Source organism: Myotis nattereri (assembly GCF_964212035.1).
Source record: "Myotis nattereri genome assembly, chromosome: 11".
Classification (NCBI taxonomy): Eukaryota; Metazoa; Chordata; class Mammalia; order Chiroptera; family Vespertilionidae; genus Myotis; species Myotis nattereri.
This window is the reverse complement of record NC_138086.1, coordinates 49,651,781-49,678,940: the sequence shown is the minus strand read 5'-3', so window position 1 is coordinate 49,678,940 and position 27,160 is coordinate 49,651,781. Positions and strand designations below refer to the sequence as shown.

The 27,160-nt window shown below is 41.9% G+C and overlaps 1 protein-coding gene across 4 annotated transcripts in view; it reads left to right on the top strand.

Moving 5' to 3' along the window:
* The window catches only part of ICA1 (islet cell autoantigen 1), a 113,537-nt gene that overhangs the window by 70,638 nt on the left and 15,739 nt on the right, over nucleotides 1-27,160 (top strand). For all 4 annotated transcript variants that reach the window (XM_081102172.1, XM_081102173.1, XM_081102175.1 and 1 more), the window contains 6 exons: nucleotides 8,130-8,255; nucleotides 9,257-9,355; nucleotides 21,678-21,775; nucleotides 23,796-23,848; nucleotides 26,549-26,611; nucleotides 26,719-26,751. In XM_081102172.1, coding sequence (XP_080958298.1) covers nucleotides 8,130-8,255; nucleotides 9,257-9,355; nucleotides 21,678-21,775; nucleotides 23,796-23,848; nucleotides 26,549-26,611; nucleotides 26,719-26,751 — 472 coding nt within the window. The remainder of the gene's footprint in view (nucleotides 1-8,129; nucleotides 8,256-9,256; nucleotides 9,356-21,677; nucleotides 21,776-23,795; nucleotides 23,849-26,548; nucleotides 26,612-26,718; nucleotides 26,752-27,160) is intronic.

Sequence of the window (27,160 nt, the reverse complement as noted above, 5' to 3'; positions counted from 1 at the left end):
AAGCAAGCACGGCAGGACGTTTCTAAGCACTTGTGTCCAGCACGGCTGGCCACACGTTTACCAGTTCAGAAGGCACAGTGATCAGGATCTTGCTGTGGACGTTGAAAGCCCATTGATGTAGAAGATGCTGGCAAATTAACTCGCTGTTTTTATTTCATCAGTAAGATAAACATCTTAATGGAATCTAAGAAGTAACTTTCTGTGTTAGTAATAATACACAGAAAAATAAATGTCTGTAAATCCTATCCTGTTTCGGTTCATTCTTAGGGTATTTTTCAAGTACTATGTTATTTTCTATTATTTTTGCCCATATCTCATCTTCCCGGCAATTTGAAATTTCTCTGAGAGTGGGAACCATGCCTTATTCATCATTGTTAAATGTTTCTATCTCATGTGACCCTCACCCCTAACCCTACCAAGGCATAATTGACCTGCATTGGGCTAAATACAGGACCTTTACGTTAAGTCCCAATGAGAGCATTAGGTAATTTAACATTCAGCTCATCTTCTAGGTAGTTTTAAGTATATTTATATTTGGTTTGCATTTGGGTTGTGTTCTTTTTACCTCTAAGGTAATGGGAATGCTAGTAATGCCTTACATTTATTTTTTTAATGTTTTTTATTGAATTTATTGGGGTTACATTTCTTAACTAAGGACTGAAAATTAAATTTAACCAAATGGCTAAAATTAAACGGACTGACAATCACAAATGTTAGTGAGAATATGGAGCAACTGAAATTACATTGCTCGTAGGAGCGTAAACTGATGGAACTACTTTAGAAAACTGGCATTATCTACTAAAAATAATGTACTTCTGAGCCTATTCCCAAGGATAATGAGTGTTCATGTAAAACTCATGTATAAGAATGTTCATAGCAGTGTTATTCAGAAGAGCCACAAAGTGAAACCAAACCAAATGCCCATCAACAGTTGTATTGATAAATTAATTGTGTTATTGTTCATTTAATAGGATGCTATACAGCAATGAAAAAGAATGACCTATTACTACATTGCAAATATGGCTGAATCTCAAGAGCATGGTGTTGAAAGAAATCAGTTATCATAGAGTATATAGCATTATGATTTCCTTTACAAGAGATTCATAATCAGCCAACTGTAATCTATGGTGATTGATGTCAGAATACTGAGCATTGGTTCTGTTTTTGAGGAGATACTAGTATGACCAGGAGTGGAACACAAAAGAGTCTGTTGGAGTACTGAAAATGTCCTACATATTGATTTGGGTGATTATTGTACATATTTTACATACACATATTTTAATGTTATGGAGCTAATTTTAATGTACTTTATTGTAAGTTATTACCTCGTTAAACAGTTTTTAAAAATAACTGAAACTAAGTAGTTTAAGGAGAGAAAGAGAGGAATAGAGGCACAGAGCGTATATGAAAGAAAGCACAGACTAAAATGATTCTTAGTGACACAATTATTTAGAAGCACTTTAAAAAGAAAAGGACCATTGTAATAAGAGGTGCTTTTTCTGTTTATGTACAAATCCAACTTTCTACGTTCTTCACCATTTCAAGCATATATTTTCAGCCCTAAATATCAAGAAGTTTCTTCTATGTAAAAATATAAAAAATTACTTTCTCCTTTTTCAAGGAAAGTATTATTCACATTTGGAAGCTAGTTTGGGGAACTTGGGCTGAGAGCACTAGAAGTTCCCCAGAGTCAACTTGGACTTCTAAATTCTAAGGATCAAATGCCAAAGAATTTTCCAGCAGTTTCACTGTTTTCACCCCAACCCGCCTTGCTTCTGTACAACATTTCTTTAAAAATTCAGTAGCATTAAAATGAGTTTCTGAACATGTTAGTAATCATCGGACATTATTGATGGCATTCTTGTTGATGATCAAAGTAGTAATGGAAGTAGATCTTTGGATAGCTGACAATTGTCTATGGCACTGTTAGACTTGAACCTTCTTCCAACATTATATCGAGTATCTTGTCATTTAACTAGCCTCTTCTTTAAGCCATCCCTATATTAGGGAGAATGGTCTAAGTTAGGCTGTGGTACAGAGAGACACTCAAAATTCCATCATTCCATGGCTTAAACTAATAGAAGTTTTGTTTTATTTTGTTTCTGCTCATGAAATAGTCCTGGGCAGATGTTCAGGTTGGTGGAATGGCTCTCTTCCAAGATGTCATTCAGAGACCTGGGCTGACAGCATCTTTGCGATCCTTAACTCTGCCTCCCAGTGTCCCTAGCTGTGGACATCCCAGTCGTCCCCAAAGGAAACAGGGCTTGCCGAAGCCTGTGTGAAAGGCTTTATGGGCCAAGCCTGCAAATGCTGCGTGTTACTTGTGCTCACATTCCACTGGAGAGAACTTTGTCCGGTAGCCACACCTATTTTCAGGGGAGTCTGAAAAATACAGAAAGGCCAATGAATGTTAATGGACAGTGAGCAGCCTCAGCCACAAGAACACTTGCTCATCATCCCAAAAATCTGAAATGTTCTGAGGCCTCTAATGACAAAGGGAATCATCACTGGCACCAAACTTGAATAGATTGGGTGTGTGCAGAGAACACATATGCACATTTTCCAGAACAGCCTATTAGAGCAAATTGGAATGAAGTGATTTTCAGCAGGAAAGAGCAAAGAGCTGCTGTAGAAATATATGGAATCTCAACACAGACCATGTTTTAAAGACTCAAACTAATGGGAAATTGAAGGAGCTGGGCCGGCTTCCTTCTCGGCATGCAATTACTGTGGCAGTGTCTTCTGAAAAGAAGAGACCACACCAAGGAACAGAATGTCAGTCACCAGACTAAAAGTGGGGGCTGCAGACCCGACACTTGTGATGCTGTATGTTACTGTGTTCCAGCTTGGAAAGGCCTGATCTTTGCCCCCACTCACTCTATTCAGGACCCACTGCAGAATAAATCAACACAACTCCTCAAACAGGATCATTTTCAGCAAATCAGTTCACCTGTTAACTTAGGAGTTGGTTTGTGCATGTGAGTTAGATTACTTACACTGAATGGCCATTGATAAGCATAATAAAAATATACTGTAATATAAAGCCTAAGCAGGCATAGATTAGGCAGCCAAGAGACATAAGCAAATTCACCAGCCTTGCACGTGTCCCATAGACATGAATAAATGATCAAAAAGAGTAATAACAAAAGGAATGACACCTTTTTAAAACCACAATAAAATAGAAGAAATACCAATGGGATAAAATGATAGTATTGTCATCTTGGACACTCTCCTGAAATGTGTGCTTCCCAGATTAGAGAGAAATTGATAAAGCTAGGTGTCCTGGGCTCGGTCTTGTGACCCTAGTTAATATTTCCACTAATGACCTAAAGAGGAAGTGAACCCAGTCGGTTAAATTTTCTGACAGAATTGCCTTACGTTAACAGAAAAAAATAATTTACCAGCTGAGCAAACATTAAGAATGCTGGGGAAGTGTGGTAGCTAGCTAAATTAATCTAAAGTGTATCTGCGTATTATAAAGTACGTGGTTATGAATAATTTTAACAGTACTTATTTCAACTTGCCAAGGGCTTGAAAACAGAAGACCTTGAACTCGGATTTTACATGAATGGATGCATTATTGCATAGTGAGTCGTGTATTGTATTTTAAAACAAGAAGCCAGAATCACAAATTTAACATATTAGAAATATTTTTACGTCATGAAGAAGAGTAGTAGGCAAACCCCTGACACGCCCCCATTTGGGGTAGTACACAGTCAATCTTACCAGTGTGACATTTGCTACAACTGAAAGCAGAACGAGTCAGTGAAATGTGGGTGGACTTTCACATCCTGCCCCTCCCCTGCCAGTCAAATTAGCTTGGGCAAGTTACCTAATGGTTCTGAAGCCCGGTTTCCTTCTCTGTGAAACAGAAACAAAAGTGTGGTGTGGGAGTGTTGTGAGCATCAAATGCGGGTCTGTGCATGTACGTGGCACACCTACTCGGTCAGTGGTGGTGGTGGTGGTGAGGAAGAGGGACAGTGCCTGGGAAGGTCTGACCGCGGTTGGACACACAGCACCCTGTGCTCTGTTCAAGAGCAGAGTTACGGCCTCGGTGGTCCCTCTTCTGGTACCCTCTCCTTCATTCAGTGTTTTGCATACCCGCTATCTGGAAGCATGTAGCCTTGGCCTCGGTGAAATTGAATAGTGAGCGTTCACCCTCATGCAGCTTATAGTCGAGGGCAGCTGGGCAGACATGGGAGCTGATAGCACTTAGGATAGTTTGTGTCAGAAGGGTGATGGCCACGTGCATGGACTGCAGAGAGGAAGAGATGCTAACTCAGCTGAGGAGCATTACAGAAAAAGGTTCTCGGAAGAGAAAACCTTTGAGTGGAAACTTTAAAGGTGAGTAAGAGTTACCACGTAGACAATAAAGGGAGGTCTTTCCAGGCAGAGGAAATGTGCAACAATGCAGAGGTGGGTTTGCTATGGTTTGGCTGGAGAATAGCAGCTCAGTGTGCCCAGAGCGTATGGTGCCTGCGGAGGGATGTGGGAGAGGAGGCGGATGGGCCACAGGCAGGCAGGGTTTTGGTGGGGAGTGTATATTTTAGACAAGAGGAGACAACAACCAACCTGGGCCAGATCTTGACCTTTCTACTTAACTGCTGTCTGGTTTTAGGCAAATCATTTTGTACCTGAGTTTTCTCCTCTATAAAAATGAAACAGTGGTGAAACATTGCTCGCTTTAAATGTTTACTCTTTTTCCTCTCCTCACCCGACTTGGAACACGTGATTAAGTGAAATAAAGCAGAGTGAAAACTCTCTTCTCTGGAAACTCAAAAGAGAGTGGTCCGCGGTGTGGGCCCCACTTCTCCTGACTCATTGCTGAGAGAATTATTTGACTAAGGTATCCATCCACTACAGTGTTTTATACATTCCTAGAAAATTACCCTGAGGCATTGGTGTGCTCCACTGTCCTAGGTGACTTTTGCACTCATGGCCAGAAAACATGTTACAGACCTGAGTTCTGAAGAGCAGAGTAGGGAGGAAACCTGGATTGTTTTCATTATCTAAAAATGAGCATCTGAATAAAGGTTGCATGGCATGTTTGTATAAATGGGTTGAGATTATATCCCCACACCACAGTGAGTGATCATTTCTAACTGAAAATAAGATCCTATGCCTTCCGGGCTTAAAGGCTTCCAATGTTTTTCCACTGCTTCTAAAATAAAACCTAAAATCCTGAGCATGTCTACAAGACCCCTGTTCCAGGATGTGCCCCAACCCTCCTCTCTTGTCTCCTCTCATACCACCCTTCTGCTTTCTCTCAGCCACCCAACTACACTGACCTTCTGTGACCTGCCGTCTTGCCCTCCACCCCAGGGCCTTTGCACATGCTTCTCTCTCTCTGCTAAAGTACTCTCTCTCTCCTTGCTCAGTTAATCATGCTCAGTCCTTCAGAAGAGAGCTTATGCACTGCTTCTTTGGAGAATGTCTTCTCAGTCAGATTCCTTGGTAAATCATTCTCGCGTGGGACTGTGTGGCTTTCCTTCTGAGCACCTCACTCAGTTTGTTGTTATGCCCTCACTGGTGTGAAAATGCCCACTGAACTTTCAGTTCTGTGAGGACAGAGACCACCTCCATTTTACTCACTGCTACCCGCATGTAGAAAAAAAGTATTTGAATGAATGGTTTGAGGGAGGAAGACAGAGCCTTTTCCTGGAAGAAAATGTAATAAGCGTAAGATTGCAGTTTTTCTTTATTTCATTTATAAAGGAAAGAAAACACTTACGAAAAATCCAAAACTGCTCTCAAATTATTTGGTTGTCGAGTAATATGAAGAAGACCTTTCTCACTGGCCAGGGAAGCCAGACTGAACCAAGAGGATGAATAGCTTTGGCTTCACCATAGTTCAAGTTGCGGCTACGAGGTGGAATTTCAGGTTAGGAGGAATAAGTACAGAGGAGGGCCCTGTCGTTTTGAGACATTGCTCCTTTATCTGGTGAATTGCATTTCTGCAGCCTGGGGAAAGCAGGGTCGTAAAGAGGGTCTAACATGCGCCATCATTTCCTGGAACTTGGAGAATCAGAGGAGGAGGGTGGAGCAACAGAAATAAAATTAAGAAATAAACAAAGGGGACATTTATTTGACTGAAGACATTTTAAAGGACCTTGAAAAACAGAGGAGCTCCACGAGATGTTTATGTAATCGAATGTAATTTATCTGGGATTGAAAGGAATAATAAGCAAAACAGTTTTCACTTAAGTGCATGCGGAGGCATATGAAATTAGAGTCGCGAAGGTGGCCTGGGCCTGCCTGTGTCCTTGGTGCTCTGTCCTCAGGCTGCAGACGGGAAACGTGTTTCAAAGAACAGGCATGGGGCACAAAATTGTAAATGAACTTGACCATAATCAAAATGCCCCACAGTGCAACATCCTCTTTGTTTGGCAGGGAAAGGGCTCACCATTTGGGAACTCAGCAGTGCATTAAGTATTTTAATAATCATTGTTGACACACAAAGCATATGGCCTTTCAGAATTCACTGGGTCAAGTGTTGAAGTCTTCTTCTAGGTTCCTAACATTACTTTACAGAAATTCAAACACCACTCAATTAGGGCACATTTCAAAGCATCGTAATTCCCGAGCTTTGTGTCAGAAGCAAGTGACAGGTTTTCTCCTAGGATAAAAGAATATCTCTGAGTAACCAATTCTGTGAATGTAAAGGAAAAAACGTAATTCACATCCCACAAAAATATTAATTTACCTTTTGAAATGGCCTGGAAAATGGCTTCATTCGGTCACCTAATATGTATTCAGCGCCTACTTTGTACCAGGTGGGCAGATGCTGATCATATAATGGTGATGGAGGTAGACATTGTCCTTGCCCCCAGGATCTGTCCTGTGAGAAAGAGCTATTATTATGCCCAACTTGCAGTTTCCTACCTGGTAACTGCCTCTGCATGAATTAGCTGAGATAAATTAATATCTGGCTGTCTTTCCCTGGTTAAAATATGATGCGATGATGCCTCAGATTGGAGGAAAGGGGTATTTTGATGTCATCATTCCTAATGTAGCTGCATTACATTTTAAAACCGTCAATTTTGTCATCAAATAACATATGGAACTAGAGGCCCAATGCACAAAATTCTTGCAAGGGGCTTGGCCCTCGCAGCCCTGGCTTCGTCTGGAAGGTCATCCGGAAGGTCTTTCTGCTGTTCCGCCGTTCAGTCGATTTGCATATTATGCTTTTATTATTATAGGTAACATGTAGAATAGATATTTCTGAATCTTTTCCTGACCTTCACTCTGTCCCTGGATTACTAGATGGCTCAGGGATGGATGGAGGATTCCTTGTGTACATACTCACTCAAAAAGATCTGCGCCCTGTGCAAGTGGTTCAGTTGGTTGAAGTATCATGGAGCACACCAACATGTTGCGGGTTCCATGCCAGGTCAGGGTGCATACTGGAGGCTGCCGGTCGATGTGTCTTTCTCACATCGATGTTTCTCTCTTTCTCCTTCCCCCTTTTTCTCTCCCCCTTCCTCTCTATCTAAATTAAATAAAACATACCTTTGGGTGATATTAAAAAATTTTTGAAAACTTTATTAGTGGAGATTGTTTTTCAGTCTGTATCACAATTCCCCTTTGCAGCACCCTAAATTGGATTTTGGAACAAAAAAGGATATAAGTTGGTTAAAAAAATAATATCTGTTGTTAATAGGATTGTATCAATATTAATTTCTTTTTTAAAAAACAAATGTAGCATGTTATATAAGATGTTAACATTCAGGGAAGCCAGCTTCAAAGATCTTTAGGAATCCAATGGGGCAAAGGTTCCCCCCAGGCTACCCTGGGTGTTTCTGGACTTTTCCCCACTGTGGTCAGTTTGCGAATGGCTTGAGAGGAGAGGATTTTTAATAATCGAATGAAAAATATAATTAGGATGGTGATTTTGCTATGCAATCATAATATCCAGTACTGTTGTTCTGGTCCTTTGGAGGCAAACAATGGGTGTTATAGGATCTTCTTGCCTGCCTAGAATTTTCAAAGGTGTTTTCTTATATGAAAGAGATAAGCCCACTATTGGTGGTGTTTTCTTATATGAAAGAGATAAGCCCACTTTTCTAATGGGGAAATTTTAGCTACTTAAGAGTTTGATTAGTTCAAAGTGGTTCCTTTTACTCTCACAGGTACAAGCACAAGTACGTCTTGCCAAAAAAAGCTTTGACAAATTGAAGATGGACGTGTGTCAAAAAGTGGATCTTCTCGGAGCGAGCAGATGCAATCTCTTGTCTCATATGCTAGCAACATACCAGGTAACAAACTGATATCTGTTACAGTGAACCAAGAATATTATGATGTTTAGAAAACAGAAAGAGGATATTTGAGCTACAAGTATGGTTTTGGCATTATGAAGTTCTGAATGCCTTTCTCATAATTTACTTCCTACATCTCTCCCTTCTAGTAGACTGCAGTTTAATCCAACCAAATATCAGCTATTCCCTGTACAAGCACCATAATTCCCCACTTCCCTGCCTTGGCATAGGTGGTGATTCCTACCTGAGTGTCCTGCCCCCCTCCATTTGGTGCCCTTCAAATCCCACTCTGTTTGATGTACTGGGCTGTGTCATATCCTTCAGAAAGTCTCCTGTGAACCCAGCACCGAGCCTGTACTCCTCATGGACGGTCGCTTACCCCTCAGGCTGTCATCATTTCATGCCCTTGGTTGCCTCCCACTAACCTCAGGTTAGTGCTGTGTGCCCATCAACAGTACCATGAGCACCAACCGAGTGTGGGAGGCCACACTCTAGTGTTATTGGGAATATAAGAAATAATAAGACCAGATTCTCAGTCCCCAAAGATTTAGGAAGGAAGGGAGAGAGTAAAATCTGACTAAATTTTCTGTACCTCGAGGATAGCACAGGGTATGCTCAGTAAAATAAGTTCTATAAAATCTGACCGGTGTTTGAAGAGGGAGAAATTGAATCAGTTGAGGGATCAGAAAAGTATAGTTAACGGCTAGTGCTGGGTTTTGGAGGGTGGATCTGGAATAAGTACAAAGAGAATGGAGAGGAGAATGTCCCGGGTGGCAGAGCACATAAGCCACCAGCGTCAGTGTGTTTAGGGGAACAGGCGGGCACTGAGTTTGGCTGAAATACAGGGTTTAAGTGGGGGCCATAATGGGAAAGGAGTCTGCAGAGATGGGTTGCAATATATTTTGGAGGACCTTGACAGCCACAGGTGGCACATTTCTCTGGGGCCCATGACTAGAACTGGGCATTCAAAACTTCAATAGTTTTCCTGTCTTTCTTTACAGACCACTCTGCTTCATTTTTGGGAGAAAACTTCTCACACTATGGCAGCCATCCATGAGAGCTTCAGAGGTTATCAGCCATATGAATTCACTACATTGAAGGTATGAAAGCTAGGGAGGCTATTAGAAAATCCTATGAAAAGTATGGTTTGTATCACAGCGTCCATTGCAGCAAGCCTCTTTATTCTAACAGACCCCAAAAGCAAAGTGAGAATTATGCCCCCAGCAGAGACTTTTTTTAAAAAAATCCTCATCTAAGGATATGTTTGTTGATTTTAGAGAGAGGAAGGGGGAGAGAGAAAGAGAGAGAGAGAGAGAGAGAGAGAGAGAGAGAGAGAGAGAGAGAGAGAGAAACAGAGAGAGAGAGAGAAACAGAGAGAAACAGAGATAAACAGAAACATCAGTGTGTGAGAGAAACATGAATCAGTTACCTCCCATATGTGCCCCAACCAGGGATCAAACCTCAACCTAGTTATGTACCTTAACCAAGAATTGAACCTACAACCTTTTGGTATATGGGCTTATGCTTCAACCGACTGAGACACCCAGCCAGGGCCCCCAGTGGAGTCTTTTTACTGCATCAGTATTCAAAGCCAGAACAATCCAAATACACAGGTTGAACCTTGTGGGGTACATGTTACTAGGAGATGAATTGTGGTGAACTCCAACCTGAGGCTGGATCCTGCTCCTTTCAAATGCTAGTTTGACATGGCTAAAGGAAAGCGTGTACAAGTCTAGTACACTGTTACTTTTTAATTATTAAATTCAGAAATGCTCGCTTGAGAAAGTATTTTTTCTCCCTTACTTCTGGCAAATAACATTTTATTCTGTGAGTACCATCCAGTGTAGAAGTGAATTTTATCCTAAGACTGTAGTAATATTCTCTAATTGAAAAAGCAACATCAAACACAATGGTTTCTCAACTCAAGAGGGATACATGCACATGTCTGGTTCCCAGTTTCGCAGCTGAATGTGGCATCGTTTTGCTCTCTCATGGTTGCTGAGGGTGAGTGCATGGCAAGATCAGAAAATGATTTGGGTTCCACACGGATTTGAAGAATGGTGAGTGAACACTGGGTTGCCAGGTCTTATCCTTAGAAAGAAAGTACCAGGAAAGAACTAGTTCAAGTTCACCTTGACATTACCTTCTTTCTGATCTTTCAGGCAATTTGTGTCTCATCATCTTTCTTATTAACAAACATTAAAAAGCTATTTTTCCCCATTAAACACATCTTTGATTTAAGATGTTTGTAAATGTCATTGCATCTACAAAAATACTAAGGCAGAAACCCTTTAAGTCCCTGGCCCTTTAAAGGAAAGTCCCAAGAGGAACCCAAGACAGTCTACTCACCTTGTGATGTACCTGACCTGACACCAGACAGGACCCCTGGCCGTGGGGTTGGCTCCTCACAATCCCTTTGTCAGCAGGTCGCTCGCTAACAGCTGCATGAATGGATTCAGAATGTGCCTTTTCTTCTGTCAGCTGGATGATGAGCACTTGAGGAGAGGGACCTTTCATTTTTCACACAGCCTTCCTCAGCACATTGCAGTGTTGCCCCTGTGCGTAAGGACTGAAGCAGTTATCCCGACCAAGGCCTACTGATTAAAATTAGAAAAAGAAAAGAGAGGAGCATAGTTATAAAGAATAAAGTGACAATAAATACGTACCTATCAATAACACTTTACATGGAAATGGCTTAAATGGTCCAATCAAAAGACATGGGGTGGCTGAATGGATAGGAAACGAAGACCCTTACATATGATGTCTACAAGAGACCCACCTCAGCACAAAAGACTCACACAGACTAAAAGTAAAAGGGCAGAGGAAGATCTTTTTTGCAAATGGAAATGAATATAAAAAGTTGGGTAGCAATTCCTTTATCCGACCAAAACAGACTTTGAAACAAAGACCATAATAAAGAGACAAAGGACACTACATAATGATAAAGGGAGCAGTCCAACAAGAGGTTATAATCCTTGTAAACATTTATGCACCCAACATAGGAGCGCAAAATATATAAAGCAAATCCTGATGGACGTAAAGGGAGAGGTCAACAGTAATGCAGTCATAGTAGGGGATTTTAACACCACATTGACGCCAATGGCTGGATCTTCAGACAGAAAATCAATAAGGAGCCAGCAGCCTTAAATGACACACTAGATAAGATGGATTTAATTGATAGCTTTAGATTGATTAAAATTAGTACAACTCATCCTATTTATATTTCTTACACAGGCCTGAGCAGAATCCTATGGATTATTCTGATAAAGCAGAGAGGGCATGAATGTGCATCAGATTTTATTTTATGCTACATACAACTTCAGAGGTTGTCTTTTGAAAGACAATTGTACATAACACAAATCAGCCAGGTAGACGATAAAGTGATGCCTACCCCAAATACGACTTAAAAGAAGCTCAGGTGTGAGTTAATTGCATATGAAGTACGATATGAGATTGAATTTGTGCCACAAGAATGGAAGAATCCTTCTGTGTTTCCCTGGCCTCCTGTGCAGAGGGAAATATGGCTCCTGAATTTTTGCCACGATATTTAATTCTGCTGAGAGGATCAAGCTGATTATGTTAGAGGACTTCTGGGCAGGGAATTTAGTGAAAGTTTGATGGCAATGGTTCAGGACATAATTGCAAATATTTTGGGCAGATGACTCTCCATTGCCTTTCACATCCCCAGATCCTTCCTTAAGTTATGGGTTAAGTACAAGTTTATGGTTTACTTGTAATACACACTCAGTAGCAGTAATACATCTGTTAAGGTGTAATATGATTATGATAATATCAAGAATGTTAAGTGTCCAGAAACCACCCAAATAAACTATGCTTTTATTACCTGTCTTGAATGCTATTCATCTAGACTCTCAATCTAATGGCTAATTATTTTTATATGGATTTAAACCTGTATAATAGAATCCTGTTAATCCACAGCCCATCGTTGCATAACAGAGGTCCGTGCATTTCCTATTGTGTGCCATGAAACGTGAAAATGAAAACCATCAGTACCTTCTGTATCGCCACCAAGCCTGAGGATATTACCTGACTTACCAACTCCCTTGCACTAACATATTTTTTAAACACAGGCCTTATAGTTAGATTTTTATTTGATCAAGTCATCTTTTAATGTATGTAATTTTCTTCTGAAGGGCACTGTATTTCCATAATGGATACTTTGACATTTAAATAGATATTTTCATGATTTATTTGTTCTCTGGATTTACCTAAGTGAATAGTCCCTTACATGCCTTTTGGGTCTCTGGCTAGAAAGAAAACATTGTCTTTGGAGAGGTTTGCCAGGCTCGGTTAATGAAAAGCGACCCATTTGTTTTCTTTGCTGCGGGGTGTATTCTGAGTGTGTTGATAATTGTGCCACCGCAGCTGTATTTCCTGACTGTTAGTTTTATGCTTGATGAAGGATGATAATTAATGTGTTAAACACTCGGTGCATCCTGTTTGGAGGGAAGAGTCTTTTGCTGCAGAATTGCAGGGATGTAACTCATGCCCCAGAAGTTCGTTTTATTGCTAATGAGCCTTTCTCTAGAAAATAGGTATAGTTCTTTTTCAAAATCATTTTATTATACAAGTGAATTGAAAAATGTCACTGTTTTGACATTTTATAAATATTTTGTGGTAATGGTATATGTGTGTGTGTGTGTGTGTGAGAGAGAGAGAGAGAGAGAGAGAGAGAGAGAGAGAGAGAGAGAGAAAGAGAGAGAGAAAGCGAGAGAACTGCTTTTACTCGGGCCTGGTGTGATTCTATTGGCTCTACTTTTTGTGACATAGTCTTTTCATCTTAATTTATGATTTTCTGTAGAATTTTAACTTCATGGCAAATTTAGCATTGAAATTCAATATTATAAAATGTTCTGATCTAATCATTTTAACAGCTCAAATTTAAAGTAGAGAGACTATTTCTAAGTGATTTCCAATAAAAGAAGCAATGCTGTAATCTCATATTTTCAAACAATAAATATTTATTGACTCATTAAAATGCTACAAAGCATATGCATTTTGCATGCGTTATCATTTATGTGCTAATTTTATACCGATTCTGAGTCATCTGGAAATGTCTCTCACATGGTAGAAATTACCAAGTCATAGGGACAGGGGCAGAATGTTCCTAGCCTCTCTTGAAAGCACTGTCCCTTTTGTAGAGAAAGTGATTTAGACTTAGAGTTTAAAGCATTATTGCAAAAACTAAATGAAATGCTGTCTGTAGGAAAGCAGTACCATCTTCAGTTACCAACCCTCAGATGTGGTCATGTTTGCCTCATCCTTCCAGGATGTCGTTTGCTTGCAAATGTCCCCGTGAATCCAGAACAGACATCGTGTGGGGGCCGCTGGGACATCAGAAGTCAAGTGGCTTTTCTCCAGAAATTCTAAAACCCTGTTTGTGTCCGTGGCCTGTGGTCCTTATGTGGCATGCTGGCATGCGGTTGAGTTCAATGTCTGCAGGAGGAGTGAGCACGGGACCCTTTGAAGAAGCGGCACTCGTACAGAGCTGGCAGAAGAGAAGGCATGTCCTCTGCACTTGTATTTGCAAGGAGACCAGAGTGGCCGTATTTAATGAAAATGCCTGGTAGCAGAGTGTCCGCCTGTGATGTGCCCATTCCAGTGTTTTGGAAGGAAAACCAAGTTTTTTGTTCTGCACATAGGGAGCCAGCAGACCTGGCTTTAAATGCAGCGTGTCACTTTCCAGTTGTGTGGTGGTGCTGTTTGCAGTAACGGTGTCAGCCATGGTGGTGGCACCAGCAGCCCCAGTGGGGGTAATAGGGATGGGTTATCAGGAATGCTGTAATCACAAGCATGTCAAACTCGCGGCCCTCGGGCCACATGCCTTGTTTATTTGACCCATTTTAGCCTTTGAGTTTGACATGCTTGCTGTAATGGGTCCAGAAGGCAGCCACTGGCAGTATCATATTGATGCAGAAGTACTTGCTGAGGTTGCCAGGTTCCGTAGCCCAGCTTAAGTTACTTTCTTACTCATCATCTTCACCCTGGGTGATTGGCATCGCAGTGAGTTTCACAGTCAAGGCTGTGAATGGCAGTGGGATAGGAGGTGTCTCAGACCTCGCCCAGGTAACCCAACCCATTCCCTCCCCGACTCCCAAGATGCTCCAGCAGGTCCTTCCCAACCCCCTCCTTCAGCCTGCAGGCCAGTCTGGACTCATCTAATGCCCACAGGGATAGGCGGGGGGAGGGGAGAGGGCAGGCCTGCAAATAAGAAAGGAAGGAGAGCTCCCACCCCGGCAGCAGGACTCATTCTAAAAATGCAGTTGGGCTTTGCAACTGGCTCTTGGTGTGTGCCAGATTTCGAACTCTGAGGAAACCTGAATGTGAAATCCTAACTCTGAGCATGTTCAAAAATAACCACTGAAACAGATGTGCCACTGTTCCCTCCTGTCTCTCCTGGGGTCTAAGACGTAGCGCTGTCATGTGGAACATCATTCCGGAGACCAGAATGCTTTTAGCTTTCACAATTCAGAAATCATCTTCTTCTAAATTTTGTTTTTCTCAGATTCGTATGCCTAACAGCCTTCTTCCACCCACCTCCACATTTCTCAGTTAATCACTTGAGCATTTACCGACAAGCCACATGGCTCTGTAGTTACTTGCTTTGAAAATAAAGCCATAATAGTTTTTATGAAAATTGGGTAAATATCTCTGCAATGCTGTTTTCGTTGCCAGTCCCAACATGGCAATTACTCATGGCCGGCATCCAGGAGATCCTTTCAGACTTTCAAGTTTTTGCTCAGTGTCATTACTTTACACAGCATTTAGCAGAGCAATTTTTTTTTCTTACCCAAGCTGCTCCGGGCCAGCTCATTGCAAACAGCAAACTGGGATGCATCCAGGTCACTGGGAGAGAAGTGGTTAGAGGAGTTGACCACGTCCACCGCTGACATCTGAGGTGGGCAAGCCAGAGTCATCATTCATCCAGCTGGTCATTGTTCATCCAGCCCGTATGGTGACTGATGTTTGTCCTTCTGGGCAGCTGGTCCCTCAGGTTCTCCTCACAGCTGGAGTCCTTCTCCATCCCCTCCTCTTCTCAGTCCCTAAGTCTTCGTCAAGGGGAAAGGAAAAACTTACCATTGTGTGTGTGGGTGGTTCCTTTATGCCAAGCACTCTGCTACGGGTGAGGTGTGTTTGTCATGCTGTGCGTGACTCTAATGTACCAAGGTTGGGATTCTAGTTAATTATACTGGTAGGTTCGGCATTGGCATGTAGAAAGTGAAGTGCATATGTTATAGTTAACCCTCAAAATAACCTTGGGAAGATGGGCATCCTCATGGTGTTTGCATGTTTCCAGGTGGAAATCGAAGTTCAGAAAGGTCTAGTAATTTGTCCAAGGCCACACGTCCAGGATGTGGGAGGTCTGGGACAGGCATGCGCTCTGCCATGTGGCATTTCTTCCAGGTGGCACTTCTGGCCATGAGGAAGGAGAGCAGAAGAAAGCAGAAGTGCCACCTTTAAAAGGTACAGATGGAAGGCCCTGGCCAGGTAGCTCAGTTGGTTAGAGCATCCTCCCAATCCATCAAGGTTATGTGATCAATTCCTGTCAGAAACAACCAATGAATGCATAAATAAGCAGAATAAAAAATTGATGTTTCTCTCCCTTCCCCCCCCCTCAATCAATAAATAAAAATATTTTTAAAGATACAGCTGCAACCTTCTAATTAAAAATAACACTTTGAAGTGTTTGCTTGTAGGTGAAAGCCTCTTTTACTTGTCAGTCCCTCAGATATGTGGGAACCTATGGTCTTTCCTTTAGAGTTTAGAAAGAGACTAGAGTGGCTGTATTTGTAAAGACACCAGAGTGGCTCTAGATCTCCTTGGCACTTCATATGAAAAGGGAGTTCAGTAAATGTTCTTGGCTTGGCTATTTAATACTATTTCTTAACCCGTCGTAGAATTTGAAAGACTTGGATTCAGATATTGCTTCTACCTGTTAGTGGTTGAATGGCCTTAAGCACGTTACTTCACCTCTCTGAGTCTTCGTTTTCATATTGGGAACCCAGGAAAACACTGTTTATCTGGGTTTTGTGAGATGTGTAAATCATGCAGTGCAGTACCTGACACAGGATGAATCCTTATGACATCTAATTTCTTTTAGATTTTTAAGTCATTGAAAAGAAAGCACATTTTGAGTGCTCCCCATGAGTTTGGTACTGTGTGGAAGCTTTATCTCAGTTCATCCTCACAATGTCCCAGGAAGAGTGGACTTGAGATTAGTCCCATTGTTCTGATGGGTAAACAGAGGCCCCAAGAGGGGAGACCATTTTCCATGTCACAGCACTACATAATCCACTTCCAAAGTCCATCTCTTTCCAGGACACTGTGATGCCTTCCCAGTACCAGTTTTCCTTCTTATGTTAAAGAATAAGATTATATAATTTACAATTGTGTTCCTTTTTCTCTCATTTTACTCTTTAATATTTTGTTCTATGGTACAACTCGAGAGTACCTTCTGGTCCTAGATTGATAGTGCTCCGTATATAGTGTCTTCATAAATGTATAACTTTATAACTGCATGGGTGGGGAGGACACGGGCTTCATGTCGACGAATTGTGCGGCTCGTGCACATCATGTCCTCTGCCTTTTATTCCTCATGTGCTACCAATTATATGAACACAAACACACACACACAACTGTGTCCAACATCTTTTCGCCATGCCTCACTATTTTGAGCACTTTCATTTCCTTTTATGGACAATATTTGGCACCTTCATGTGCATACCATTGTAATTAAGGGAAGGAGCCTAAGAAAATTAAACGTCGCCATTAAAGATTAGGGAAAATGTTATCCGATTGTTAAAGTCGAACATTACACTTGGGTCAGATATTAGGGCTGGCTGCTGGCCTGTTGTCTGTGAAATTTGTTTTCTGGGTCGTTTTGCTTTCGTTCAGATGACTGTTGCTCTAGCTTTATATTTTCCTAATCTCGGAAGTAGTAACTCCCGTTATTATATTAAGCTGTTTCCTTTCTAAGACACTTCTGCAAGCCCGGTCTCTGCGTCTCCTCTGTCACACTGATCTTATATATCATGTGTGTGCTTCCTGAAACCATTTAAGCATTGATGGAAACTATTAGCGTGTCAGTGCAGGCTTCACAGAGGTTGCTTAGTCCAAAACATTCTTTCCCCCTCAGAGAACTTTTCAGATGATGTTGTGTGGCTGCTAATAGTAGTGATTTTCACGAGCAATTATGATGGAGGACCTCGTGGGTTTGGGGGTTAGCTTTAGAACGCTTTGACATTTCATCTCTGGGCGTGGATTCGAATGTGGCTTCCATCAGCCGGTGATACAAAATAGTTCCATCTGATGGCTGCCTCATCTGTACCATCAGCCAGGCCTCTGAGGTTCATTTTGCCCGAGCAGGTGTGCATGTCACGGAGAAAATGCTGTCACCTCTGACTTTCACGGATGCTACAGGGTTAAGTGTTTTCAGCTGAGTTGTGGACTTTAATCTAGAGAATTCACCCCCACCCCAGCCCCCAGTTAGGCCTTTTAATTAGACCGTGGGGAGAGGCCCATCGTGTAGCATATCCTGTGTCTGACAGTCACATCCAGGGGCTGATTTTGAGAGAGGAAGGGGGACATGATTTGTCCTCAGTGATGTTTCAGAGTTTCTCTAAGCCTCTTTATCTCTTCAATGTATACCATCTTTGTCAGAAACAAGTTCCATATGTGTTGTTGTGGGGGGGTTCCCTGCTGTGTAGAGGAGTATTTAGCTTAGTTTGATCTAAAAACTCTTTTTTGCCTTAAGAGATGCCCCTTGAAAATGTTCTAAAGTGGATTTTGGTGATGGTTGCACAACTCTGTGACTATACTAAAAATCATTTAACTATATGCTTTAAATGGGTGAATTCTAAGGTATGTAAATGATATCTCAGTAAAGCTGATGCGTGTGTGTGCATACACATGCAATGCCCTTGGTTCGAAATTCTAATATTTAATAAACAAGCTCAGTATTATTTTTTGCTTCATAAACCTTTTTATATTACCCTCCTGAGCCTTTGCATTTTCTGTCTAAAGAGCTCTAAGTTTTGCAGTTTAACCTTTTGTATATTAATTTATCAATCAACAAGTATATATTTAGCATCTCTTTTAAGTGGCAACAGCCAGATTATTAAAAGGACAATGGTAATAGTAGGATGAGAGGAGCATTTGTCACAGGAATTATTAATAATAAATTAAAGTAGCAATTGGAATGGAGGCCATTCTGTTGGTGAAGCACAATAGTGATTTAACTGTGATTGTGGTGACAGGGAGCCGACAATTGAGTCCCTGCTAATGGCCCAACAGGGGAAGGGGTTGAAAAGAAGGAAGGAGTGGTTTACATTACAAAGGGATTGTCTGAGAGCTGTTCAAGTGTGGTTCTGAGGGGAGGTCAGGCCTGAGACAGAGAGGGTGATGACCATGGAGCTGTCAAGGGCATCTCAGGGGCTTAGGGGGAGCGCCGTGGCAGCTGGACGCAGCCTGGCGGGGAGCAGCCGTGTCCTGGCCCTGCCTAGTTCTAACTGATAAAAAGGAAATGCAATGAGAAGATAATTGAGGGAACCAGGAGGCCTGGGCAAGTGTCACAGGAATGAAAAGGGAGTCTTGGAGCCATTGGAACCTTGGCTGGAAAAATCCTGGCTTCATTTTGACCAGGGTTGGATCACTCTCTATGGGAGTAAAACTGCATTAAGGGGTGTGTGTGTGTGTGTGTGTGTGTGTGTGTGTGTGTGAATAAAATGCTGTGATTGGCAGATCTATTGAAGTCCTTGACATCTGTTGCACTCCTCCTTAAGGTTGCACATTTCCAAAACACACACACACACACACACACACACACACACACACACACGCACACACGTGCCTCACTTTTACCAGATGTTAATGAAAACAAAACATCTAGACAACAGTCCATGTTCCACTTGCCACATTGTGCCAGGGCTGTTCTTTATAGCATTTCCCCCTCCAGCCAAGGATCATGGGTCCGTCCCATTTAGTTGGCATGCATTAGAGAGACAGAAAGAGCACAAGAATATGATGAAACTAATGAGGCACAATGTTAAATATTGATGAATGGGGTAAAGGCATGTTCTCCCTGTGCGACCCCTGCTGACCTCTTTATCCCTGTCTCATAAGTCTTGTGCTCTCACACACTATACCCCAGCCCAGTGGCATTCTCTTTGTTCCTCGGACAAGCCAAGCTATTCCTACCTTTCAGCCTCTGCACTGGGGGCCCCCTCTTCTCCCTGAGCTACACTTGGCCAGCTTCTATGTGTCATTTAGCTCTCAGTTGAAATGTCACTTCCAAGAGAGGACATTCCTGTGAACTGAAGTAATGATCCAATCACTTTCTATCCCTTTTTTTTTTTTTAATTATCTGCCTAGGCCCATCACTAGCTGATAATTTTGTCTCTTGCATTTACCAATGAGACATCCAAAACAGCACCTAGGTACTCTAAGACTATTTGTTAACTGAGTGTACTAATCTAAATGCCTAGAAATAGGGAGTCATTGAAAATGATGGCAATCCATGTAGTTTTTGCATGAAAATGCTTTAGATCTTTTATCAGGGACATATATTCAATGAGAAAACCTTGGCTCTCCATTAGAACAATGATGAATAAATGTACTTCTATTTATTTTAATTCAATATTAAATGTTTAAGTTATATAACATCTTTTGTATATTCTCCGCTATAATAAAGAATGTTTTTTAATATGAAATACACAAATTATATTGGTTAAAAAGACATCTCTGTCCATAACCTATGTATTATTTAGAGAGACCCCAAGTATATAAGTAGTTTGAACATGAAAAAAAAGAAATACATGAAAATAATAACTCATTATTTGGGGGAAATGAAATTATGAGTAATTTTTCCTTTTTATATTATACAGAATAGATGTGATCAAACATTAATAAAACTGTAAATGCCGTTTGGATGTGCAAGGGCTTTCTTGAATTTGGTGTGCTTATTGAATGAAGCTTTATGGAAAATGTCACTCATCTGGGCTTTGCAAAGGTTGATATACTTTCAGGGTGGACAGATAAGTAGAGAGAGCTTTTTCGTCCAGAAGCAGAATGAACAAAGATAGGAAGGGACCGACTAGGACATAGGAGTCACCCTAATTGAATGGAAAGCTCACTTTTGGGGGCTAGTGGGACGTGACTTGGGCGAGTGAGATAGGGTCATTTAAGAAGATCTTTAAAGTGGGCAGAGAGGTTTAGACCAGCAACGGAAAAGAATAAGGAATATGTTCTGGAGAAGAGAGGGCAACATGATGGCCTGGGAGTTTGGGGAAGATGATTCTGTGCAGGGAGTGAACCAGAGGTGGCAGTTAGGAGGGGTGACACCAGTGTCCACCTGGTATTCATGGTAGACACCAAAGTCAGTCACAGCTCTGCTCTGCCCTGACTCAGCCTCCAGGCCACCCTCATCCCGCCCTGACAGTGGTCACTCAGCAGTCAGGCTGGCATGTGACACTGAGTTGTCTCCTTCCCTGCATGTTGTCACACTGGAGAGGTGAAAGCTGGGGAGACTGAAGGCAGGGCAGGCAATGGGAATGCCCGCGGGATGCATAGTCCTGCGGATATATGCGGGATAAGTATCTTGAGAAGTTTCTTTTGTGTTTCTAGGTTTGTATTTTAATTAGGGCCAGAAATAGAGATCTTTTTGGTGTAGCTCCATTATTCAGTTATTAGAGAAATGTTCTGCTTTTTTAGGCTTTGTCACTGGTGGACCGTTTTTAGGCCGTTGCTTTTTTTAAAAGTCTTTTCTTAAATATTTAATAAACCTTGAGGACAGTCGCTCCAAGAAATGATGCATCCTAAAACGACTCTCCCCCGTTTTTAATCTACAAAGATTTAAATGCACCTGCTCTGTCCACTCGTGGGGGTTAACTTGTCAGATTATGTTCAGCCACTATTTCTGTTCAGTGTTGTTGTGGTTTTTTTTTAAAGGTTTTGTTTTCTCTTGTTGTTTTTTTAAAAGCTGTTTTTAGATTGCAGAATAGCAAACAAAATTAAAAATGAAATGAAGTCATCTCATCCTTGGGGGAGAAAAGACTTCTATGCCGTCAGTGTGTGGGCTGCTGCAGAGCGGAATGTTTATCTTAGCTGCATGTTAAAGATGGGAAATAAAGTTAGCAATAGCCAAAGGCCTCCTTTTGAATAATTTATCACAGGGGGGGAAACATAAATCTAGTGGCAAAACTACTTTCCTTTATAGGCTAGTGTTTCTTGGATGGGTCGGAGAACATATGAAATGTCAGTTCTGCCCACTACTTGATCCCAGGTAACCTCCCCAAGTCTCTAAGTCAAGGTTTGGTTGCTGGGACCAGTGGCAGTTGACTTTTCTTATGGATGATCTTGCTTTTGTTCTTTTTTCCCCTTTATTACCTACGGTTCCTGATCAAGAGTTTACAAGACCCTGTGAAAAAACTGGCTGAGAAGGAAGAAAGGAAGAAGATTGCCCGGCAGGAGCGCGCCAAGGCCACAGCGGAGGAGCCCAGCCAGTAAGTCGAGGGGCGGGGGCTGTTTGGACAAAAATCTTTGTTCCCACAGCTGAAAGCAGCGCAGTCTGGCTGACCAAGTCTCTCGGGGCCTCAGACCCAGAGTAATGGCTTTCCTCCCTCACGTCTCAGGGTAGATGTGTTAATATTGAGACCAATCCCCAGCACGTATTTCTACTAGACCAGGACTCACCCAATAAGAGAGCCATAGAAGGGACACAGTTGAGAGGCGTTTAGTGGGGCAGGAAAGGGTAGTGTCCCCTCTGCTGCCTGGCTCTCTGTCTTGTGGTCTCGACCCCAGCTTTCTGCTGGTCCTTTTGTCACCATCACTTACAAGATCCTGTCCTAGATAGGAAATCCCCTGGCTTTGGTCTCAAGGAAGGAAATAACCTATGAAATTGCCTGGTAACTCATCTGGTACTTAGGTGTTATCATCTGAAAGTGCTGGGTGTTGACATTTTTGTTTGCCACCCTTCAGCCCTGCTGTTTTCTTCTGCAAGGCGGGGAGCAGCTCTGCCTACAGGAAGTGACTGCTCCATCTTCAGTTCTCGCCTCTTTGCAGAAAAGGTGCCTCCAGTCATTTTAAATAAGGAGAGAAACAGACAACCTAATTGGTGCAAACCTTCTCCTACAGCATGGAGAAGGTTTACATGTGAACCTATGTCTTTTTCTACTGACATGTCATAGCCTGCAGGAGCAGCATTAACCTTGAACGGGACTGACCTAGGAAACCAAAATAGATCTTCCTCCCACTTGCTGTTCCTTTTCCATACAAAAGAAATTTAGATGACAGTCTTATGGCAAAGCAGCCTTATATTTTTACTGTGTTTCTAAATAAAGTTTCAAATATATCTATGTCCATATATTAGTCGCACTCAAATATTTGCAGCCAATTTTAGCTCCCCCTCCTTTTTTCTTTTTTTAAGCATATGTTAGAAAACTTCGTTAGTGCAGAAGGAAAGCAGGTTTTCACTGTAGGGAGGCTACAACATGTGATTTCAAGGTAGTACAGTTGACGACATTGGGGGAAGCAGTTTAACCTGTTCCTAGTAATAAAAACAATGCTAGTTGCCAGTTAGTGAGCGAGGCCTCTGTGCTACGCCCAATGCCAGGAGCTTTATTTATGTCATCTCAACTCATCCTCGCGGTAACCCTCCATGTAATCGGTGTAGCCATTTCCCCAGCGTGCGAATGATGGCAGTGCGGCCGAGAGGTTAAGCGACTGCCCACCCTGGTGCAGTAAGAGGCAGAGGCTGGAGTGGGGCCTGGCACCTTCTTTCACCATATATGTTGCTACAGTCCAAATAAAGCATTACCTTCACTCAGAAGGGAACTACCCAACATCATCTTGATTAGTTTTAGTTAACTTCAGAGTTCTCTATTTTAGTACTTCATCTTTAAAAGCTCAGATGTATAACCCAGAAACTATTTAAAAGGACAATGAAATTTAATAAGATTTTTTTTTTTTCAGAAAGAGCAGGAAAAGGTGAACCACTGCAGTAGGAGGGAGGTTCGGAGGCACCCACCGGGTCTCAGGGTGGGAATGTGTGTCTGCCATGTTCTTACCCATGTATGGTGAGAGCTGAGTTGGCGACAGTCATCGATCTGCATTTGAGCATAATCCTGCTCTCAGCCTCCTATAATTTAATTTACTGAGGTGTCCTTCCTGTGACACCAGGAATCAGGATAAACACTTGCTTGCCCATTGTTTTTTTAGCTGTATTTTTAAAAGTGTTATCTTACTTGTACCTAACTAACCACGTATGTAGTTACAGAATATGTGCCTTGTGATGAAACCAGATTCAGATGTTAAGATGCTACTAACCAGCCTTGGGCCAGGAGAAAGCCAGCAAATGTATTTCTCCTTCAAAAAATGTGCAGCCTAGTGTATGTGTGTGTGTGTGTGTGTGTGTGTGTGTGTGTGTGTTAAGTACAATAATATGTATTATATAGAATATCTGGTTGTAGTATAAATGTAACATTTTCAGAACTAGATACTAAACCTTTTTTAATTTTTTTCAAGGTTAATTTCATTAGAAGAAGAAAATCAGCACAAGGAATCCTCTGATTTTAAGAGTAAGTTTTGAATTTTACTTAGAATTGATTCTGAAATACTACTGCTCAGCAGCCAGCTCATTATCTTCTGTGGCCAACTCCTCCTGGGCCTTCTTCTTTTCCAGTTGAGAAAATTGTGTATGACTCTGCTTTCAGTCTTAACTTTTCATAGCTCAGTGAGGTCAACCCAGTAGTGTTATTGCGAGAGGCTGTATATTTGGAACCAAAAATGGCATCATTAGTCACTTCGGCAGCAGCCCATCAGAGGAGCATCCACAGTTGAGACGTGGCAGAGAGCTATTTCTTTTACAACAGATGACATCATTTATGCTATTACTCTTACTATTACTAACTGCCATTTGGGCTGTGGAGATGGTTTTAATAAGATCACATCGGGAGAGTATGGCTTTCAGTGTGTTGTGGTGTGGGTGGTGGCCCTTGTTGGGAACATGGGGAGAGCTCAACACTGCCTTCCAGCTGATTCCTGGGCTGTTCTGGAGTGAGTGGCACCAGATTCCTCGATGTAGCAACTCTCCTTTGGTCGGAAAACGGACCAGAGCATTAGTGGATGACAGATACCATGTGCCGTAGGTGGCTTGTCAGCTCTCCCTGTCTCCTGCCATTACTGCCCGTTCATTCATTGGTTCATTTTCTCCTTAAGGAGTAGAGGGAATGGTACACTGGGGTAGAACTAAGATGTAATGCTGAGCCTTTCGCTGGGACTTGGAATCCTCAGAGATGCAGGGAACGTTTTACAGATGATAGGAAGAGAACTCACATTGCCCAACCCTCTGGTCAGCCTGGCCCTCCCAGCAATGTACCTGCATCTTCCCTTTGCTGCAGCAGGTGGCCTTTCCAGCAGCTAGGAGGAGGCACAGTAGACCCTGAAAGTTCCCTCTGCTCTTTCCTGTTCTCCACCTTCCATCCTACTTCTGCCTTCCTTCCTACTTTCCAACCACTCACTTTATTCTTCTCCCACTGTACTGCTTCATTTGCTTTTCTCCCAGGTGCCATTCAACAGAAAGAAACAACTCTCACTTTTATGCCTCTGGGTTGGATACCTTCACTTACTCCCGTACTTGTTCATTTGTTCAGCAGAAGTCTATGAGTCTGTGGCAGGCACAGCCCTGGGCTCTGGGCATGCAGTGGTTCACCAGACATAGTCAGAACATTCCAGAATATGGGACTTACAATCAGAGGGAAGCAGGTGGTGATCTAACAGTGATACATGTAATTGGGCAACTACAAGGGCTCTGGGCAGATCTGATAGGGAGATGCCACCTGTCTGAAGGATCAGGGAACTGGCTAAGTCAAGTGCTGTTGTTACACCCGCCGAAGCAAAAGGAACAGTCTGGGCAAAGATTATGAACAAGGGAGGACCAGGAGAAGGTCAGAGGCACAATGTTCTAGAGCGTGAGGGAGGGAGCAAGTGGCAGAAGGAGGCAGAGAGGCAGGCGGCCTGGTCCTGTTGGCCATGTAAGCACTCTTATCGATCCACACCCTCCAGCCTCAGGATTCCTTGGGTACCAACAGCATGAATCTTGTTGAGGGAATCTAGGTAATTGAATAAAAAAATTTAGTTCTGTGGGAAAATGTAAACTCTGGTTGGTTCTATTTATATTCAGGTTGCATATCTACATAAATCATATGTTCATGCAATTTGTGGCAATACAGGAGAATCAAATTTTCTTTTCCTCCATGCAGTATGTTTACTTGCTCATGGTATTTACGTAATATTTTCAGACTATAAATGTTGATCACCTTTTATATGTACACATAATGGAATCCATTCAAATGAAATGTCATCTTTTAGTCTGGGACTTGTAGAAAGTCTAATGTTCATATGCGCAAATCAAGTTTTAAGACTGTTCTATTGTGTTTGTATGTATGTATATTTACACACACACACACACACACACACACACACACACACACACTATTATTTAGAGTAGTTTTTGGTTCCCAGCAAAATTGGGCAGAAGTTACTAAGATTTCCCACATACCCCCTGTGTCCACATGTGCATAGCCTCCTCCATCATCAACATCCCCCACCAGAGTGGTGCATTTGTTATAAATGATGAACCAACGTTGACACATCTTATCACCCATAGTCCATAGTTTACATTACAGTCCACTCTTGGTGTCTTATAGTTTATGGGTTTGACAAATGTATAATGGCATGTATTCACCATTACAGTATCATACAGAATAGTTTTGCTGTCCTAAAAATCCCCTGTGACTTCACCTATTCATCTCTCCCTCCCCTCAAACTCCTGGCAACCATTGGTCTTTTTACTGTGTTCATAGTTTGGCCTTTTCCAGAATGTTGCATAGTTGGAGTCATGCAATATGTAGCCTTTACAGACTGGCTTCTTTCACTCAGTGATCTGCCCTTATACTGTAGTCAGGCCCATATGGCTGAAGTTCATTAGCACCATCAAGGAATAGTCAGCCACTTCAGTTGCACATGTGTCCATGGAAGGAGAATCATTAGATCCGTTTTTCGCTAAACAAAGCAAAGATTCAGGGCTGTTGACTCAGCATTGATTGAGAGCCAACAGCTCGAGTAAAACATAATCCGAGGACCCCTGCTTCTGGTGAGTGAGTTGTGGATGCCATTTCTTCCCAAAGCTGTGTGTTGACCTTACACTACGATTGATAGCATGTGAGCACACACACCATTCTGAATCGCTGTTAACCAGCTGCATGTTGTATTCACAGCTGAAGAAGGAAAGAGTGATTTCTCTACCTTAGACAAGAGCTCTCCACATAATGCATGCTCAGGTAATGCGGATGCAAGAAAATGACTCAACTATAATCATTTGATTCAAACTCCTTACAAAATTAACTCATGATTTCGTTTTCTTTCCCCTCCTCTGATGGACGGATAGATGAACTAGTGAACATGACACCCGAGGAAGGTGGTAAGATTTATGCATTTCTTTTGGCTTATAATTTGTTTCATGTTTTTAATAGCGGTTTCACATGCAGGGAAATGTAATGTTTATCTTTTGAATAGATGACTGTCATTTGTCTTCATAAATGAATTTCAATATGCTCAAGCACATGTTAGTAAGTGGACTCTGTCATCCTTAATATAATTAATTTCAAGATGCCAAAGTACTAAGCTAAAAGTCAGGATGTCAAAGGTTATGTGTCATGGAGAAAACGTGACTTTCAGAATCAGAGAGGCCTGGATTTGAACACTGGTACACCATAAATGATCTGTATGGCCTTCAATCATTGGCTTCCTGCTTAAACTCTCCCAACCTCAGTTGTTCTCATTTGTAAAATGGAGCCAGTAGGAAGAGTCCTGCTGGGTGATTATCAAGA